General features: G+C 36.4%; 1 protein-coding gene across 4 annotated transcripts in view; it reads right to left on the bottom strand.

The window, feature by feature from the left end:
* LOC106157033 (neogenin) overlaps nt 1-19,143 on the bottom strand; it is a 41,706-nt gene that overhangs the window by 15,883 nt on the left and 6,680 nt on the right. For 3 of the 4 annotated variants that reach the window (XM_013532498.2, XM_013532501.2, XM_013532502.2), the window contains exons 2-5: nt 3,083-3,257; nt 2,667-2,812; nt 1,634-1,942; nt 703-865 (exon numbers count right to left, since the gene is read on the bottom strand). In XM_013532498.2, coding sequence (XP_013387952.2) covers nt 703-865; nt 1,634-1,942; nt 2,667-2,812; nt 3,083-3,257 — 793 coding nt within the window. Of the gene's footprint in view, nt 1-702; nt 866-1,633; nt 1,943-2,666; nt 2,813-3,082; nt 3,258-6,556; nt 6,624-19,143 lie in introns of those variants that run through there. The other variant, XM_087007099.1, reaches the window with a different exon arrangement.

Below are 19,143 nucleotides of genomic sequence, written 5' to 3'. Positions count from 1 at the left end.
AAGAGGAACAGTTCAGACTTTCCTCAGCACCATCCATTGTGGGAATGTGTCCCCACATAAGGGGAAGACCCTTGCCACTTGTGAATGGCTCACATTGTCTACAGAGTTTCTTTCAAACCTTTCTAATTTATGGTGGCTCCCTTTTCTTCTGCTCCAAAAATTTAAAAACAAATAAATCAGTAAAACTAAAGAAAGAACCCATACATGGTCCTCCTAGCACTTTTTCATGGACTGATAAAGATCAAAGTATGCAAGTGCAGGATGGCATCTCTGTCACAGTAAATGTATTAATAGCCTGCCCCGATAAAGCAAGTTTCATGGGGATATTTCCCAACAAAACAGGATATACGGGACAAGTAACTCATTGTTTTGCAACTGACACTGTCATACAATATGGGGGAAATATATGCCACCAACTAGGGATCAACATTTCTTCAGCACCTAGAAAGGTTTCTTGAATAGTTTATAACAACTAAGCTTACCAAACTTATCAGCGTTTTAGACATCAACAAGCTCATTATTTAACATTTACAAACTTTGCCTTTACTTATACACATGTGTGCTATCAATTTTCTGTGGAAATGTCAGAAAATAAAATTAGCAATGCATATATCATAATTTTAAAAATACAACAATTAAAGCAGCAAATGTGAAAAAAGGACATATATATACAAAAATATATATATACAAATATATATTTACGTTGTATCAATGGTAGTCCCAGACTTGAGCCACATAATTTGTGGTGTGTTTTCTTGAGAATCTCTGCCATTGGCTCCACAGTATAAGTGCACTGTGCTGCCTTCTAGGACAGTGGTGTCTGTTGGGGTGATGATAAACCTGGGAGAAACACCTTTGTATGTTGCTGAAAAGACAACGTGGGAATGTTTCATGCACAATCTCTTCTTGTAGTATAAGTTGTTACAGTGAAAATAATGCTGTTTGCAATTTAAACAATTCTGATCAACATTTTAACTTTTTTTTGCTTAAAGGAGTTATAGAATGTTTCAAATTTTGTTTGGAAGGACAACATTGGTACTACTACTACTACTACTACTACTACTACTACTACTACTACTGTCTTTTCTAATTACCAACAAATTGCAATGGCTTTAAGATAAAGACAGCAGACTTCCATTACTACTTGCATAGTAATCTTCCACGGCAACTTCTGTTAGTTGTTTCGCCACACCATTCTTACATTAATAAATAGTGTTAGTATCCAAAGCTGACAAGAGCTAGTAAAACATATCGAAAATTATCAAAGGTGACAGCAACGGTGAGGATTTATTAGTGGCCTGAGATTCAGCTCACGCCATGTAACCAATTTCATTTCCTATAGGCACACCTCTCACGGGTTATCCTCCCAGCATGACAATGAAACAATAAAAACTGAAAACCATACAAGTCCTGGGTCATCCCACACTCATTATTTAAAGCAGTAACACAATGTCCAACAGCGAGTAAGCTCAAAATTTTATGATACGAGATGAAATAAAAATTGTTACAAGACACCACCCCCCACGGCATGCAGTCACACAGAAAAAAACCACTTCTTTGGAATTCTAGCTTTTACATGGATGATTACTCTGTGCCATATAGAACAAGATGCAGTGAGGTAGAACTAACTTACATGTATCGGCATTCTGGGTCAAGCTGGCAACAGCACTGGTTGACACTTGCGGCCGTGATCTCCCAGGCTCGCTGTACTCAGATTTACAATGATATTGTCCCAAGTCTGAGAATTTGACATCCTGAATTTCCAGTATTCCATCTGGATAAATTCTTAATGTCCCACCAGGGGAATCTGAAAGTTCTGTACTCCCTTTAAACCACACAATACTGGCTCTAGGTATAGAGTCTACAGCACAAGTGAACACTGCATTGTCTCCTAAATGCACATTTACATTTTTTGGTTCCTCTTTAAAGTCTCTGTTAAAATCTGAAAAACATAAAAAAGCAAATTTCAGTCAATTGTAAAGAAAAAAAAACCTTTAAGAATAAGAAAATATCTCTTAAATCTTTCAAGCATATTTAATATTATAGCATATTTAATATTATAGTGTCAAATACAGAGAGTGAGTGGGGAAGTTGAAAATATCTTCAGTCAGATATCTGTATCCAATAATATATAATAATCTATCCTAGCGTTTTGTAAATGGTGTTCTGTTCATGCTGCTTATACTAATACATTGAAATTTAAAAAAAAATTGCAAAAGATTAATTCCCATTTATAACAAATGACTCATAATTCCAAGTAGAGCAAATTTTCTATTCCTCTCATTACATCCAATTACAGCATGTTATAAATAAAGATATGGATCTTACAAAGCTAAATTCATGCCCAAGCCATTTCATGACTGCCTTGATAACAATCTCATCTAACGCAAGTGGAATATGATAATCAAGCCCATTAATAACTGACATTATATCCCAAGTGGATTATTATCACTGCCTGTAGTCATACCTGACATTAAGGTGAAGTGGTCTTAATGCTCCCTAACATCTGCTGTGGGAGGACAAATTTAATGGCCTTTGTAACCTATACATCTCTCTCTCTTTCTCTGTGCATGCGTGCGTGTGTGCTTACTCACACACGGGCGCATGCATGCATTTCTGTATCTACGAACCGTATGTGTGTTTGTGCACTCCACCAGTATACTTACATCCTACTTGTAGCTTGGCTGCCCTACTGACTAGTGTTCCAAGGCCCATGACTGTGGCCACACACTTATATACACCCTCATCTGGTCGTGATGAACGCGTGTGCTCAATGGACGAGAAATATAATGACCCGTTATTTAATTTATATCTGAAATGAAACAAAATGAGAAATTACTATCTAATTGCATTATCTAACTGATATTTTTGACAATATGTGTATCTATTATTCAAACTGGAACAATAAAGAGAAAGGACACAAAGGGGCTTTCACCTATGTACAAAGAATCAATACAGCATCAAGTCACACAACTGAAGATTTTTTCTTTTTTTCATAATATATGATATACTTCGGGGAAAATTTTTCAATTTTTTAGTTTTTCACAAAAACTATTGGGTTTTGTAAAAGGAATTATTTTACCTCCTTGAGTCTCCATTTAAGGACATATATACACCATCCCTGATCCACTGAGTGCGCGGTGTATTCCCACTGTTTTCTGCTGAACAGTTTAAAAGTGCTGGGTAACCCTTGTATGCTATGATATTGGAGGGTTCTACTGTGAAGTGGAAGCTACTAAATGTGTGGGTTTCTTGGCCTGAAATGTTAAGGATTCACCATTGTTGAATCAAAAAAATTATACTATCACATATGTAACCTAAAATGCAACATGTGAAACACAATATATAGATATAACAATCAAAAGGAATATATTTATTACTGGTTGTGCTTCAACCCAAGTTTATCATTATACTTCCTCTAGCTCATCTATGTTTTCTTGTTTTTGGCATGCAATTGCTTTTATTTTCTCATATGAATGAAATATAACAACACTTATCAGCTATCACTTTTACTACATTTTCATATCTGTCATAAAAATATGGCTACATCCCAGCACATAGTTTTCCTGTCATAGTACATTCTGTTGCATGTATCTGGCATTTCTGAACAGGATTTTCATTCATTATTTCTTAATACAACATTGAAAATGACATTTTCCATTAGCACCTCATCGCACGCTACATTTTTTTCAAATTGAAAGACAGCGAGATGGAGATCAGAGTAGCATAAAGCAAGTTAGCTCTTCCTTCCTCTATTGCAAAATGCGATAACCAGGCAAGGTTTACATATCATATTCCTTATTATCATCTTACAAAAAGGCAGTTCATCAATCTCTTTCAAGATTTTTTATAAAAGACAGTCGGCTACATAGGCCATGTTTACACCTTAGATGTTCAATTTCTAGGTTGCACATGGATGCATACAGGTAAGTAGGAATAAAGCACATTATTTACATGAACAGAAAATAAACAAGGTGCTACTCAGTCAGTGCTATTGTGATTATTGTTCTTCTACCATTCCAATTTGACCCATATTTAATTATTATTTAACTCCACTTCTGAAAACCCAAGATTTCAGTAAATATCTCTGAACAGTGAAATAACTCTGTGTTCTAAATGATAACTGCATGTCAGCCATAATTATCCATCCACTATGGAATATGGCAGGCTGTCAAAATCATCCTTATATTAAGTCCCTCAAGAATGCCCCCAGAGAAAACTAGTGCCATAGATCTCCTACGCCAAGTACAACAGTATTGAAGATACTAAAGCAAGGGTAAGCAGATGTTTAACAATGAAGACCAATCCTTAAACAAGACAATATAAAGAAGCATCCAGCAGGCACACTTTATATTTCATTAAAAACCACCTGAAAAGATATTTGTATTTTCTTTCAATGTCTTTGCAGAAACCCAGCCGAGAATGTGCAATAACGCAACTGTCCCTGTTGTGAGGATGAGGGACGTACAGCACATATATTTTCTACATTAGAATGGGAGTACTGAGGTTATAACTGAAAATAATACTTGGTGACAATCAAACCCACTTGACCCTGTTCTGACCTCTCATGCCTGCAAACAATGGACAGCCTCACATAATTTACTCTTAGCAGACCATGAAGTTGAAGAGGGAAATACAATCTATGGGAACAGTGTTGTATATAGTAATACGTCACTCTCCATAAAAAAGGCCCAGTCTGTCTCAAGCTTCAAAGATAAGAACAAAATTGGCATACTGAAAATAGAAAAAAAAGGAGTCCATGAGAGGAGACAGTACATGATTGAGGATTGGTAAAACAATCCATCAATACAAGGTGAAACAAAATGACATGCAAGTACGTCACATTAAATGGGCCAAAATCACCTTTCATTCAACCATTTCAAAGAAATGGATTTTCAAACAACCTCACCACAAAACAAGGACCTGTTTTTTTCTCCGTTTCAATTAAGCCCAGCAGAAGACAGATGATGCTGACTTTAAATTAGGCTATATCCCTGCATGAGGTTCAAATACTGAAAGGACCAAAACCCTAGAAGTACTGCAATCTATTCAAGTGTTCTTTGTTTGTAATAACAGAGAACTTCAGGAGCAGGTGGGGAAGATGGAGAAGACGTCTGCGCAAATAACTTTACCGCATATTATGCCAGGTTAGTTCTAGATTAGGAAAGCCTGGTCTACCATAATTAGCAGTGTCTGGTGTCACCTAAACAGCAGTGTTAACCTGGCCCTCCAGTGCACCTCATCTTAACCCACAGCTGGGTACCAGCCTAGCCTAGAACACTTTTTTCTCATACACCACAATGCTGCCCCAAAATTTCTTCCCTATTACAAAGACGTTCCTCAATAAGTTCAAGAGAGTGACTAATGATGTTTATGAGACCTGAAGGTGGTATTACTATAGGCACAGTACTACTCTGTAACATACAAGTCAACTCACATGGGAAACTTGCAATAATATCTGTCTGGCCATGCTTCACACACACCAAGCAAGCACTTCAAGCAATGAAGCTTTAATACGAGATAAGTGCATCCAGAAAATTTGCCTCACGGAAAAGAAAAAAAGGGCACTCAAGGCAAAATTACACAAATGCCAGCCTGTGACTATTACTCTTTACTTGGGGACTTACGTAAGAGTAATTAATAAACAAAACAAATACCGTTTCTCGAGAGCAAAGAATTTCACTTGTTAAGTTATATAATTGTATTCACCCTGCCCACTAGTTAAGAGCGCACATACAGGTACAAAATCATAGGAGGTTTAATCCATTTTTCTCGGGGCAAAAATGTTGGACAATATCAGTGTTGTCAGCTCTATGTACAGCATGGTCCCACACACATTTCACTGAGCCATGCCAGAAGCACCAGTGAAAAGGGAATCAAAACACTTCCAAGTTTTCCACAATAATGATTTAGCTTCAAATAAAAGAGGGTCTTTAAGTCTAAAATTGCACATAAAAGCCGTAATCAAATTCATCTCCGATAATGAGGCACATCTGCTCTGAGGTTTTCCTTTACTAATTCAATAAGAAGAATCATGGACAACGAATATCGAACTGTGAGCTTGTAAGCAGGTCCCACACCATGACAAGTATACTATTGTAACAAGAGAAGGATTAACCTGGTTCTATATGAAACCAACTCCCAAGATGAATAACATCAATAACAGAATGGGAAAAAAATCTTTGTCAGCTTGCTTTTGCACTTAGAAATCAACTAGTCAAAATAACAAGCCTCTGGGTTCCCCTACTTCTTTTATGAGTGGTTTTAACGATCCTAATAAGACATGTGCTTTATGCGCAAACTGTCCTTAATACCCTAGTTTTATACTTTTTATAGCTACCCAAGATTTCTGTTATTACCCAAATGTGATAAACGGTTATAGTGTAAGTACTAATTCTGTACTTGTGACCTTGGGTGTTGTTTTAAACTCACTGGACCAGACAATTAACCAAAAAGTAGAGTACTAACTAGAATTCCGACATGTCAGAAAACAAGCAAATTAAGGCATACCACGCATAGTGAATGTATAAAATATATGAGAGGGTGTAATACGTACATGTCTGTTCATGTAGCTTGCCTTTGTCTGGATCAACAATGCCTTTTGGCATAAAAAAAAATTATTTTAACCGAGATGTCTTTTACTCATGATTCAGTGCAAGATTTTTATACACACATCGGACACTGTATTAAGTCATGATTTTGTAGATACAAGGTCTGACCCTGTGCTCATTTTACCATTATATGCCTCCTGACTTTAACAGGAAAAGAATCTTATCATAAGACCTGACTGATAACTGACAAGATATGCATCCACCATACATTTATCAAAAAAATCTGAAATAAATGAGGAAATTCTGGAGTTTTGCATTTACATAAAGACTTGAGCCATGAGATTTGAATAACTTTAATGATGCCCAGTGGGGTAAATTTAGAATATGTAACAGGATTCAAATACACCAGCAAATCGAAATAGACAGGCCAACTATATTACTTCTTACACTGATGGCCTTATGATACTACTTTTGCCAAACCTTTTCATTTTTCATATTTTAGAAGTAACTAACACTTGAGATGCCTATGGCAGGACCCTTCAACTTAAATTCAAAGAATTTTTCTATTTAGATAAATTTCTGAAGTATCCTTTATCTTCTTTCTAACATCTTTATAAGGCTTAAGAGGGTATGACAGGCCACTCCACTTCACTTCCAATTTAAAAGCGTCTTCTCCTTATTCAGCACTAGAATACAGTAAATATTTACCACAGAAAAAGACTGCTACTGTTATAAAAGTAAAATGATGAGCAACTGGAAATGAATCACTTTCCCATGAAGAAAAAGTAGACAAGAAGAAACAAGCATGGATTCATGTGCCCCTTCTATCAGTGAACTGATTTCAAAATTGCCTGAGAGCTTCAAAGCCACCGATATAATTGCAAAAATGCCATACCCAACTCAATTATCTCTGGATCAAGTTGTCAATGTGAAAATACTTATCATATTCAACACATAAGCATAGACATGCTCTAAACCATGAAGTTTCAATAATCCCCCACAATTATCAATAGATCAGAGCAAAGCTCTAGATCGAAATTTTCTAAAGTGAATGCTGAGTTAATGACTGCTGTTCCCTCTTTTTCATACATGCTCTCCTCACTGAATACCTTCTGAGAGCCATCGAAGTATTTTGTCACATTTTTCACCTAAAGAAAAGAATTACGTGAGCAAGTAAATCACTCTTTGACAAAACATCCTCTGTTAAAGTCGGCATTGTCGCTCCCTTCCTTTTCTTATTTTTTCTATCAAAAGCAGGTTTCCATCCAAAGGCACCAATAAGGTCAGGAGGGCGACACTAATCAAAGGAATGAATTAAATCCGTACTTCCAAAGAGGCAATAAAGTGGAGTAAAGTTAGCAATAAACTACCAGCACTGCTAAAGGAATTGCACCTATACTGTAGGAAAGGGGCATTAATGTCAAATTGGTTTTCGTATGCCATTTGCCTTTCTTCTAAACACTAGCCAGATAGGGCAAAGATTGAATGGGGGCCTCCCTACCTGAGATAACACAGATTAAGTAGACAGAGTGATTGGAGGTAACTACTAAGAAAACATTATGGGATGCTTCTTGTGTAGATAATATTTTTACAATAAAGAAGAGATATAAACAACACCCTTTTCATTTCTATGTTTGAAAATATACATGTCATAAGAGTTGTTATTTGAAGAGTAGAACTCAACTTCCTTTTTTTTGTCCACAGTGCACAATTCATATTTATAAGAAAGACAGGTATGTGTATGTGTACGCACACATGTTGGAGAGTGGTAAAGGGAGATGAAATCATGTAGATGATATCTGCGCTTCATTATGTCACATGTCACTGTGTAAATCTATAAGCAAACAGGCGCTAGTTAACCAAATAAAGCCCAGTCTTAATTAAAAACTTGTGGAAACATTTTTTTTCTTTTGGGAACTTTCTCTTCTGACAACACCTTCAGGTATTCTCTTTTCAACCAAGGAGACACTTGATTGATCTGTGAGCATACTGTCTGCACCAACGGCTACATCATTTTCCGCCATCCAGACCAAAATAAACATGTCGTACAGTGAAAAAAATAACAACTGCAAAGTGCTTAAAGCAAAACTTTTCACTGAAGAAATGTGTCAATTTTCTGAAGGAAAAGGAAAGTGATCCCATTATTTGTATACATGTGTAGGCTTACAGCATGGATTAAGCCACTGTTAAACAAAATGAGAAATTTGTGAAGCAAATTTTATAGATCCAAACTGAACATGGGCTTGCTGTTGGGAATGAAAATGAGTGATCATCTTGATAAACTGACAGACAACCTATCTGTTCAGCATGCAGGATTCTAAGTACATGTTTTTGCAAGCTCTCTGAGATTTCTTGTACAAACAGGAGGAAGAATGTTCAGCAATGAAGATCTCCATCCTGCACATCCCAGGAGCTCGTCAGCCCCCTTGATCCACTCCTAATGGAGGAATAATATTTTTCCAGAACAAATGCAATGGACGGATACACCAGGGCGGCAAGAAGATCAAATCAGTAAAACATGAAAGAAGGAGTTCTGACATTTGTAGAATGTTTTCTTTCAAATCCTCAGAGATGCCAGAAGAATATTCTGTAAATGAGCAATTTTCTTAAAATCACAGTTCAAGTAAGGAGGGAATTTGGAATTTTGAACTTACATAAATCTTCCTTGGCCTCTGTCAAAGTCTGTATAACTCGTGATTTTAAGACAGCCTACACAAAGTATTAGACCAACAACCTTAAAAAACTTAAATGCACAATACACCCAAAGTACAACTCTTATGATGGATGATATTATCTTGTACCTGGGTAAGAGCAGAGATCCAATTTACAGAACACTGATGAAATGAGAAATCTTTGTCATCTAGCATGTGTAGAGGTGCCTGCAGAACAGACATTTGACGCCAAGCTCTTGGCAATAAAACTTACATTTGTTCAGATATCTCTACGGCCTTGAGTCTTTCAGGGCAAACTCATTTCTCTTCCTCTACAGAACAGCTGAGATGTGCTCATAGAGTTGCAGTAAACTAAGGTCTTACCCACTGTCATTACCACGAGGAAAAAACCATTGATTAATTTTACCACAAGCAGAAAACATGATAATCAGTTATGACAGATGTTTAAACAGAAGCAATCCTTTGGTCATGATTCAGTTGATATATTTTTTATACAAATAATCCTTAAAATATTATTTAGACCCAGTAACATCATAATTAAATCTGTTAACTAGTATAAGGGTGTAGGATACCAAGAAAGGTTAGCAAGTCTTACTGTTTCAGTTACAATCTACTTTGACAGCCACTCTTGATTGTAATCATGCCCATTCAGATGCCAGAATGTTTAAAAAGTTTTTTCTTTGTCATTTTAGAAAAATAATGCATTTTAATCCTACTATTTGTCTTCATGTGATAAAATTTTGTCAGGACAATTAAAAAACTTTTTTTTTCATTGTTAGTTTGGCTGAAGAAACAATTTTGGACATTTGAGAACAGGATTGCCAATCAGTTAGGAAATGACAGCTAAGGAAATCTCTAATGTTGTCAAAAAGATGAATTACACAACTGCTCTTTTTTTTTTTTGGAAAGTCATTTTTTATTCCCAATTCATACAATATGCATACAATTCCAAAGTTTTTGAAGGGGATCAATAAATTCCAACCACTCCATGTCTCCCACCTCCTTTCTCATTAGTTTTAATGATCTCAAGCTAGGGGGTTACAAGATAACTCCTTCCTATTCCAAAATACACGTGGTGCATTAATTACCCCGTTCACACTATGCTCAGTTATCCGGATAAATTGCGAATTAGGTCACAATTCGAATAAATGCAGTAGTGTGAACGCAAGAGGATTTTTGTAATGCGCATTTTCAAAATCCTGCAAGCGAGGTGGATTTCTAAGCGCGATCCGGATAACTTACCGGAATCGACACCTGTACAGATCTTACTGCGCATGTGTGCTGATAAGTGCGGATATCTATGAACGCTTGTTTATTACTTTAGCGATTGCACCAAACGTATTTGGAGGTCACCACTCACTACAACATGAGGAAACAAACTTATTTTGCCACCTTATACTTCTCAAGAATGCTGGAATGTCTTCTGAGTTGCATTTGTCGTCACAAATTTTTGTTGGTATTTTAAGATTTCCTGTGCGGCGCATGCGCAAGTGTTCAAAACAGGAAGTTAAACCTGAAATTTTCAACATGGGATTCGGATTCGCTTCGCGAGTGTGAACGCAATGCCGAATCGGATTCCTTACGAAAAATCCGAATTATAGAAATGCGCATTTTGGCAACTGTAGTGTGAATGGGGTAAATGTTGCACTTGGAAGTAAAATTTGCGTGCCGAGTACCTCTTAATCTAACCTTATAGTCCAGAACCGGTTAATGCTGACCATTCTGACCACTAGAAATATGCTAAAGTTTAAATAGGAACCCCATAGCAACTTCCATGCCCTGATATTTGACCATTGGTGCACAGGTTAATGGCTTCAGAATTTTTATTCCGTTTGAAAGTATATTTAATAATTCCTATAACTGCCTTTGGGTGCAGGGACATTTAGATATACAAAAATCAATGGAATTTAGTATCCTCTATGAGCTGCCTGTTGGCTCTACTAATGACACCGAGGCTTAACATCAGAAGAAACTGAGTAATTGATCCAGAAACATTGCCTGAACATCTCAGACCCCTAGAGGAGTGAAAATACCCTGCATGCTGATATACTTTGACATCAAGGCAAATATACTATGATTGCTTCTGAAAGCAAATATCAAATAAAATATATAAGATGCCAAAGTGGACTCGATTCCTCCTCCAGGTTTAACTTGATATTTCTGGAAACGTGCAACTTCCTGCACAGAATTAACTCTCAAATGTCACGGCTTAAAATACTTCTTTTGCTACAAACTTGACAATTTGTAAAGCAAAGATTACTGGTGTTTTTTCTCTTAGTACCAGTAGTTCTATCTGACTTAAATTGGGATCACTGGAGTTTTTTTCTAAAATAATGCAGTCCAATGTCTGGGTGCGCTTCGCTATGCCGAAGGTTCGCTGTGCCGAGGGTTCGCTATGCCGAAGGTTCGCTGTGCCGAGGGTTCGCTATGCCGAAGGTTCGCTGAGCCGAAGGTTCGCTATGCCGAAGCATAGCCCATACTTTGAGGAAAATATTTTGAAAAAAATACCTTTTTTTATTAAAATAATATATAATAGCATTACTAGCCTTTAATACTACAAAGAACATGAATTACACACTATATTTTCTGCATATATAATTGCGTATTTGTATATACAATTACGTAAACATACAAGTTAATAAATAAATTAAACTTACAGAACTGATCATTTAAAGCGATTTAAGATGTTTATGTCCATAAGGATAAACTTTCAATGCGCAGTTTTAACAAATTTAAATGGTACGGAGAACTTTTTAAACTCGTTTATTTAAAAAAAAAGGCCACTGCTCGTCACGTTATATAACAAGCACAATGGGTGATGGGTAGCCGACTTTTTCGGCGCAGCGAACCCTCGGCACAGCGAACCAGATCCTTTCGGCACAGCGAACCTTCAGCATAGCGAACCTTTGATTTTGGGACTCCGGAAAAACTTAGCCGATTTTAGACCAATTTTCCGGTTTTGTCGGCACAGCGAACCCTCGGCACAGCGCGCTGTCCCCCAATGTCTGACAAGGTTTACAGATAAGATTTTCTATCACAATAAATTATTTAACTAAAGAGCTCAAGCTACCAACTCAAAAGCTGAAATTGAAACCTTGCAATCAAAACCATGCACTTTTCTTTTGCAAACAGCTTCTCTATACCATCTTTCAGCAAGTTAATTCTCAGAGTGACTTGATCTATGAGATTCATCTATGAGACAACATGTTTTGAATCTCTTCTCTTTTCTCCATTTTCAATACAAATCTGCATTTAACTTTCACTTCAAAGCTGCTATTGTTTTTGGAGAGTCCTATTTATTAGGCGAGGCCAATCAAATTGATTTTATAGGAAATTGGTTGAAACATTATACAGGCAGAAAGCAAGCCGTCAAATCTCTCCATAGTGTCTTTTCACTGATAACAAAAACACAGCTCATCAACAACCACTGATCATCTCAGCAACCTGGTCAGTCTTGACCACCAGATGACCCATTGCTGGCCTATCTTTTCTCATCAATGTCTACTTATTTTGATTTGCCAACATTTGCTGAAGATGGTTTCTGTGTAAGTGTTATTACTAGAGGGTGTTATCAGCTGTGATTTAGAACACTCCCTGTCCACTAAGATGTGCTCAGGCTGGATATTTTCCAGGTTATACACCTTGGTCACTGTGTCTAGATATTAATTACAATCCAGACTACACACGACCAGGCCAGACAATCACAATCTTTGACTGGCCCATGTTATTTGTTAGTGTTATTTTCTAATATAAAGATAATCTATAAGAGTTTATATTCAAGAAGTTTTACTTTGACTTAAATATTGAGTACCCTCTATTTTTTCCCACTACATGGTCTCAGTCAAACCTCACCCCATCATGGCATAAAGATGAAGAAGTGGCTTTCTTCCCTGAACCTGTTAATTGATTTCCATGACATCCTTGATGATAAATGATATTTCTGTCCCATATTCCTTCCCTGGCATGCAAACCATACATCAATCATAGTATATGCTTCCCATCCGTCACCCAAACAAGCTATCAGTCAACTAGTTCTTGAAATCTAAAACAAAGACAAGGTAGGTTTCCTTGGCAAAGTAAGAATTGGATACCAGCCCTGTTATGACATTGAAATTAGAGACAATATTCAGTAACAGAAGCAGAGGGTTTACTGTCAAAGAATCGAGTTACACATTTCACGAGTTGATCATGAAGAGGATTTCTATTTTTGGCAAAAATGATGTATTGCAGACAGAAGATTTATTATGGTAATCACTGACTAAATCTGAACAAAACTCATTTGTTTTATTGCCCAAATGTTTTATTATGCAGAAAAAGAAATGGAACAAAAGTTCAGAAACTTGAGTAAGACTGGAGTCAGAAACATTGTTTTTGTGTTTAACTGAAAATTATACAACTTATAAAATGGAAAAATCACCATAATTATTATGGTGTAGAAATTTTCCACACTTGCCATGATTCCACAAATTATGTGTACAAAATATTCAGAAAATTTCTTAATAAAAAATGTGGAATTTTAATTAAAAATGTTCTCCTTTTTTACTGGATACTTTTCACAAGAGGCACTGTGTCTAAAAATCACAAATGCACCTTCAATCTTCCAACTCTTATGCGATAATACTCACATTATGGATTTTCATAACTAATTCTGATAACCATCTATCAGTTGATGCTGGGGTTCCTCATTAGGCAGAGGTTGGATTTCAACTCTGATTGTTGGGAAAAAGAAAGACATCTATTTGTTCACTTTTCTTTTTTAAAAGGGGAACTTGTATTCCTAATTCTGAATTTGTGGGCACATTCATTTCCACTTACTGTAGACTTCACTACTCTATCACTGTATTCCAGGGTGTCATATCCAGTCTTATAAAAAGGAATACACTCTTAGGAAATTAAAATGGCATCTTTAACCAGGCCTTTCCTGAACTCAACAACACTGGCATTTCCGAGCCTGCCAATAACAAAGACTTATTGTTCCTACCTTAGGGGCACCTTATTTGCTGCTTATCTTGGGTGGCTACCAAGTTGACTAGTTTAATATTTTACAAAACAATATTGTCTCACCATTTTACACTTTAGATATAGAACTATGAAGAACACAGAGGCTTGAAATTTCGATTTGCTTCACCCAAACATTACACAAATACAATTTAAAATCCACAAGAAGTGCAAAAACATGCTAAATTTTCAAAAAGCCCAACATATATAAAACTTTTTTTCTGTGAAAAAAAATTAACATGGGATTCACTCAAGCAAACTGACATATGAAAATGTGGAAAAGTAATATCTGGCCACACATGGTGTTGCTTCCTTCATTTCATATAGCACTGCACTCTTTGTTTCCTTTATTCACCTTTTTTTTGCAGCCTAGCGACTAATCACTTTCAAATGGCACTGAAATAATGTTCTGAAAGCAAAACAATGTTCTTTTTTAATATGAGGGATGTTATGGGCTCATTCTTTAGCATGTTCAAATGTCAGATGTGTATCTTTCTCGGCAGAATATATATCCGGAGATGTGTGTTGTGAGTGAAGAAACTGAACACAAAGCAATTTAATTTCCAGTCCAGACATGATCTTTTTTCCTAATCACCACCAAAACTGTCCGATAAATGCTTTGTGTGATGCTTTAGCATGTCTGAGGGTGCTATGAGACTGAAGGGAACATTTATCTTTCTTCCAACTGGTCACCTCTTAAAAAGGCCGATTTCCAGTCCAGATTTAGAAGACAGTGTAACACTGTCTAAAAGAAAAAAGTGATTTCTGACCATCCTATATAGTACAGATAATGTGGATGGAACAACAGAGGGATTAGCATGGAATCTGATGGTTAGAAATCATAGCCTGTGAGATGGGACTCATTAAGATAAGACTTGACAACTAGACTGGAACCACAACCTAAGCAAGTTGACTAGGAAAAAATCCTTTGGTCAACATGTTGGATGACACACCTAAGCATTTACTTTATTCTTCTAAAGAATGTATCAAGAGTAATAAAACAATGTCCATCTCTGAAGGCCTTATATTGTCCTTGATCCCTTCCTTGGCCTCCCTCATATACAGCTAACGGAATAGCCCGAAGCACACACAAGTTACTTGTCAATACCAGCAATAGAGTCATGTGTGTGATGCTGTCAATGCCCGTGGAACATTATCCATACTTTATCAATAATGTGGCTTCTAAGCCAGTCTCCTTGGCACCACCAGGGCTTGGGGACATTTTCTTTCCCTTCCCTTGGCTTATCGAAAAATTTTACTCAATCAATTGTGTAATGATTTGCCAATAATTTGTGTTATAATCCTCTCATTTGTTTTAAACTAAGTAGTTCACTGAGCACAGGCCCAATACTGTATCAAAGAACTGAGTGACCAAAGTGACAGCTTGTCCACACTTCTGTTAAATCTCCATCTGGTTAATGGACTATACTGTACGGCACACACAAATCAATAAACCCAGTCCTGAAGAACTACTGTGTAACATTTCTTAATAGTCCAAGTGACATTGTACTTTTGCCAGAATTCATATGACAAGAAACTGGGGAACTACTGCAGCCTTTGCTGTGACACATGACATACAGATGTGGTTGACAGGTGCACACACCTGCTCCACGACTACAAATCACCTGAAAATACGACTCACTGCCAGTACATACAGCACTACTGTATGAATGTCTGCAATCTTCCCATAAGCTAATTCTATTGTAAATTAGAATTTAATTTTAATGGTTATGTCGAGGAGAGATGCATTTGGGCGCAGCATTCAATAACAGGCTTCTTTGCAATCCAGATTTTACAGCTTCATTTAACAGATGAATTCATGAAAATCATCACAGGGAACTCCTTTTAAAACTGTAGTGTACTCTGATCCAAATGACAAATCTGTGTTAATTCAATAAAAACTAGGAAGCCAGGAGCAGATCAACACACAATATATGAACTGACATTTGAAGCTAACACCAATGCCTCGCTTCACAGAGAATGTGTAAGAATGTAATCAAGAGTGAGCAAAAGCAACAACAACCTCTTCTAATCAGGATTAGGAGCTGCTAAGAAGATTAGTAGAGAACTGTTATAAATAATAACCCTGATAATAAGGCATGCATTAAATTCCTTTTTCATAGACCAAATGGTACAGAAGGTTAAACACCTGGTCAGGTGTTGTGAAGTTTGGAGGGACCTTTGATAGCCCTTCTACCATCAGTTTCATTCTTTTGATGTGCCAAGAAGAAAGGTAGCCAAAACATCTCACTCTGTCCAAACTTTTGGGATGAATTTAGCTACCAAGATTCTCACTTTACAGCATCAATATAGAGCCTGACTTGCTGTAGCTTCAGACTGAGGGAGGAAACATTTCCATTTAAAATGCAATGGCCCATGTCTCTCTTTGTGCCTTGAAAAACTGACGGGCAATTAATTGTAAATCCAGTTGTGTCTAGTTGCAAGGAAATGCCAGGTCAAGACATGTTCTACTAACCACCAAAGAGATGAGGACATCAGCAGCTACAAGATAAAAGAAATCTTCTAAAGAAGTAGTTTCCATAAATATCAGGAATATCATGTAATGCTTTACTCTACGGCCACCACAGAAGCAACATCTAATGTGTTATGCCCCCACACTGGTATTGCAACTGAAAATATCGCAAGTGTTGCGTAGACCCATGGTTGTTACATGCTGTACATAGTTTTATCATGACTAAACTGGGGGGTCCATGTTTCTCCTCGAAATTCTATGTGTGGAAGGCAAATGCATCATTTGAACTTGTTTTCCAAATAGAAAATTGTTTGATACCTTCCCCTTATGTTATTCAACATTTCAGGGATAACCAGGATGTAGAACAGAAAACCAATAATGCCTTATGAAAAAAATATGTTCAGAATATGAATGCATATATGACAAGTCACTAGTATATTTACATTGTGCCACAGTCCAAAAATAGTACCAGTTATGTGAACAATGGAGTCAGCCAGTCAGGACAACTATGCAAAATATTCCTTTGGAACCACCCTTAAAAAACATCCACAAAAGACTGGGGCAAAACAGTTGAAAAGCTGTGGTAATTGATGATAATTTGCCTATAACTGTCAAGTATTACTATTTATCTTATACTCCATTGCATTTCCAACAATTTACTGTAAATATGAGAATTATTCACCAAATGCGAACAAAAAATTAGTACCAGTAATATTATTTCAAACAACGTTTTATAGTTAATATCAGAAAATATCATTTAAAAGTTTTAAACAGCAAGTTCTTTTTGGGTTACTAAAACTGATGAATGCAGACCAAAAATAATATTTTTGGATTAGTGAGCTATTTGAAATTTCTGAGAAATTACTGTGGATTCATAAGCAGCAGTAAAAAGTGACTGCTGACAGTTATCAGTGGAAGGACTTCCAAGCAGAACATTTATAATTCATGAATTTGAGGGCTGGCAGTTCTATGTTTCTGTGACTAAGGTGAGAAATGAGATCATAGCAGTTTGCATCTATAATTCATGTATTTCGAATGCTATTATTTGTGTCAGTGTCGCGAATGACAAATGAAGACCTATTTTCTTAATTCATTACGAATAATATATCCATTCCCTTTGTTTAACTTCTCAGATCAAACATCTTAATGTCAAAGGATACATTTGTTGGTGAAGTCATGTTTGTTTTATATGAACAGTGTTACTTTATTAACATAGGATTTTTTTCACATTCATGCTGTATTTAAGAGAACTGGTGAGTAATGATAAAGAAACACAGTAAATTTATCTTACAAAGTTCTACATGCAGATACTAAGTACATCATTTAATTTTAATACTCTAATGGGTCTTCCAAAAATACTTTTGTGACAAATGATTGAAACAAAGGATAATTTCTCATTTCAATCCTCCATCTGTCTTCATGCCCTAACAATGCAATATTTTAGATGCTGAATAGCACTAACCCTCCCTCCAGTCAATATCGTCCAATGAAAAGCATCCCAGATAAAGCTTTACAACGCAACTCAGATTTTTCGCTAAACAATCCCAGAAGAGGCGCCTCAAGACCCTATCAGCCACGTAGTACTCTCATTACCCCATTATATTTGCTATGGATTTTCCCAGACATACTACTAACTGCTGTTGGTGATCAATAGGCCACTGTATGTGTACCATATACCTGGAATATGTTGTTTGGATTTTCACTGTTTTGATTTATTCCTCTGTGCCACCTGCTAAATGAATAGACAATAAAACCCAATGGTGCTACTGGTTACATCTAATGTAAAAGCAGAACAGCACTTCCTCAATTAAGCTGAGGTAATAGATAGCAACTTTGGAAATTAAATTAAGGCTGCACTGGGCTGTTGGGGAAAAAACACCAGGCCAGTCTGGCGTGTACTAGCATATGAATAGGAAGCTCTTAGTGCAAATCGCAAATTTCCTTTATTTGGCACAAAATTAATAGTCTGCCCTGCAATTGCCGCAGTCTTCATGAATGGTAATAAAGCATTATCGACAAGTTAACCTCGTGGATTGCAAATACATTCAGCACATTAGAGGAATTGATGCGAGTAACTAACATACATGTAACATAAATCTGTTAACATGAATCCTCGTCAATACTCATGTCCTCTTTACTTGAAATAAAATACATTCAATAACAAATAAATACAAACATTACAAATGTAGACAAATATTGAACAGCTTTCATGGAGGAACTTTTAAAAAGAAAGAAAAAAGAATGGGGAATAGAAATTGGGATTTGCAAAAAGATGAAGTTTTCTACTAGTAAAATTACAAATGACTGTAACAAAGTATGCAAAAACACCTGCACCACAAAAAATCATTTGGAAAAAAATATCAGCTATTACCCTTACTGAGGAGCATGGGTCATATACTCATTCAATTTGCATGCTGCAAATCCCATCAACACTCAGCATTACTTTTAT

This window comes from Lingula anatina, chromosome 2 (genome assembly GCF_051362555.1).
Source record: "Lingula anatina isolate TDL-2025a chromosome 2, LinAna3.0, whole genome shotgun sequence".
In the NCBI taxonomy this organism is placed as follows: domain Eukaryota; kingdom Metazoa; phylum Brachiopoda; class Lingulata; order Lingulida; family Lingulidae; genus Lingula; species Lingula anatina.
This window is presented reverse-complemented; position numbering and strand designations above follow the sequence as displayed.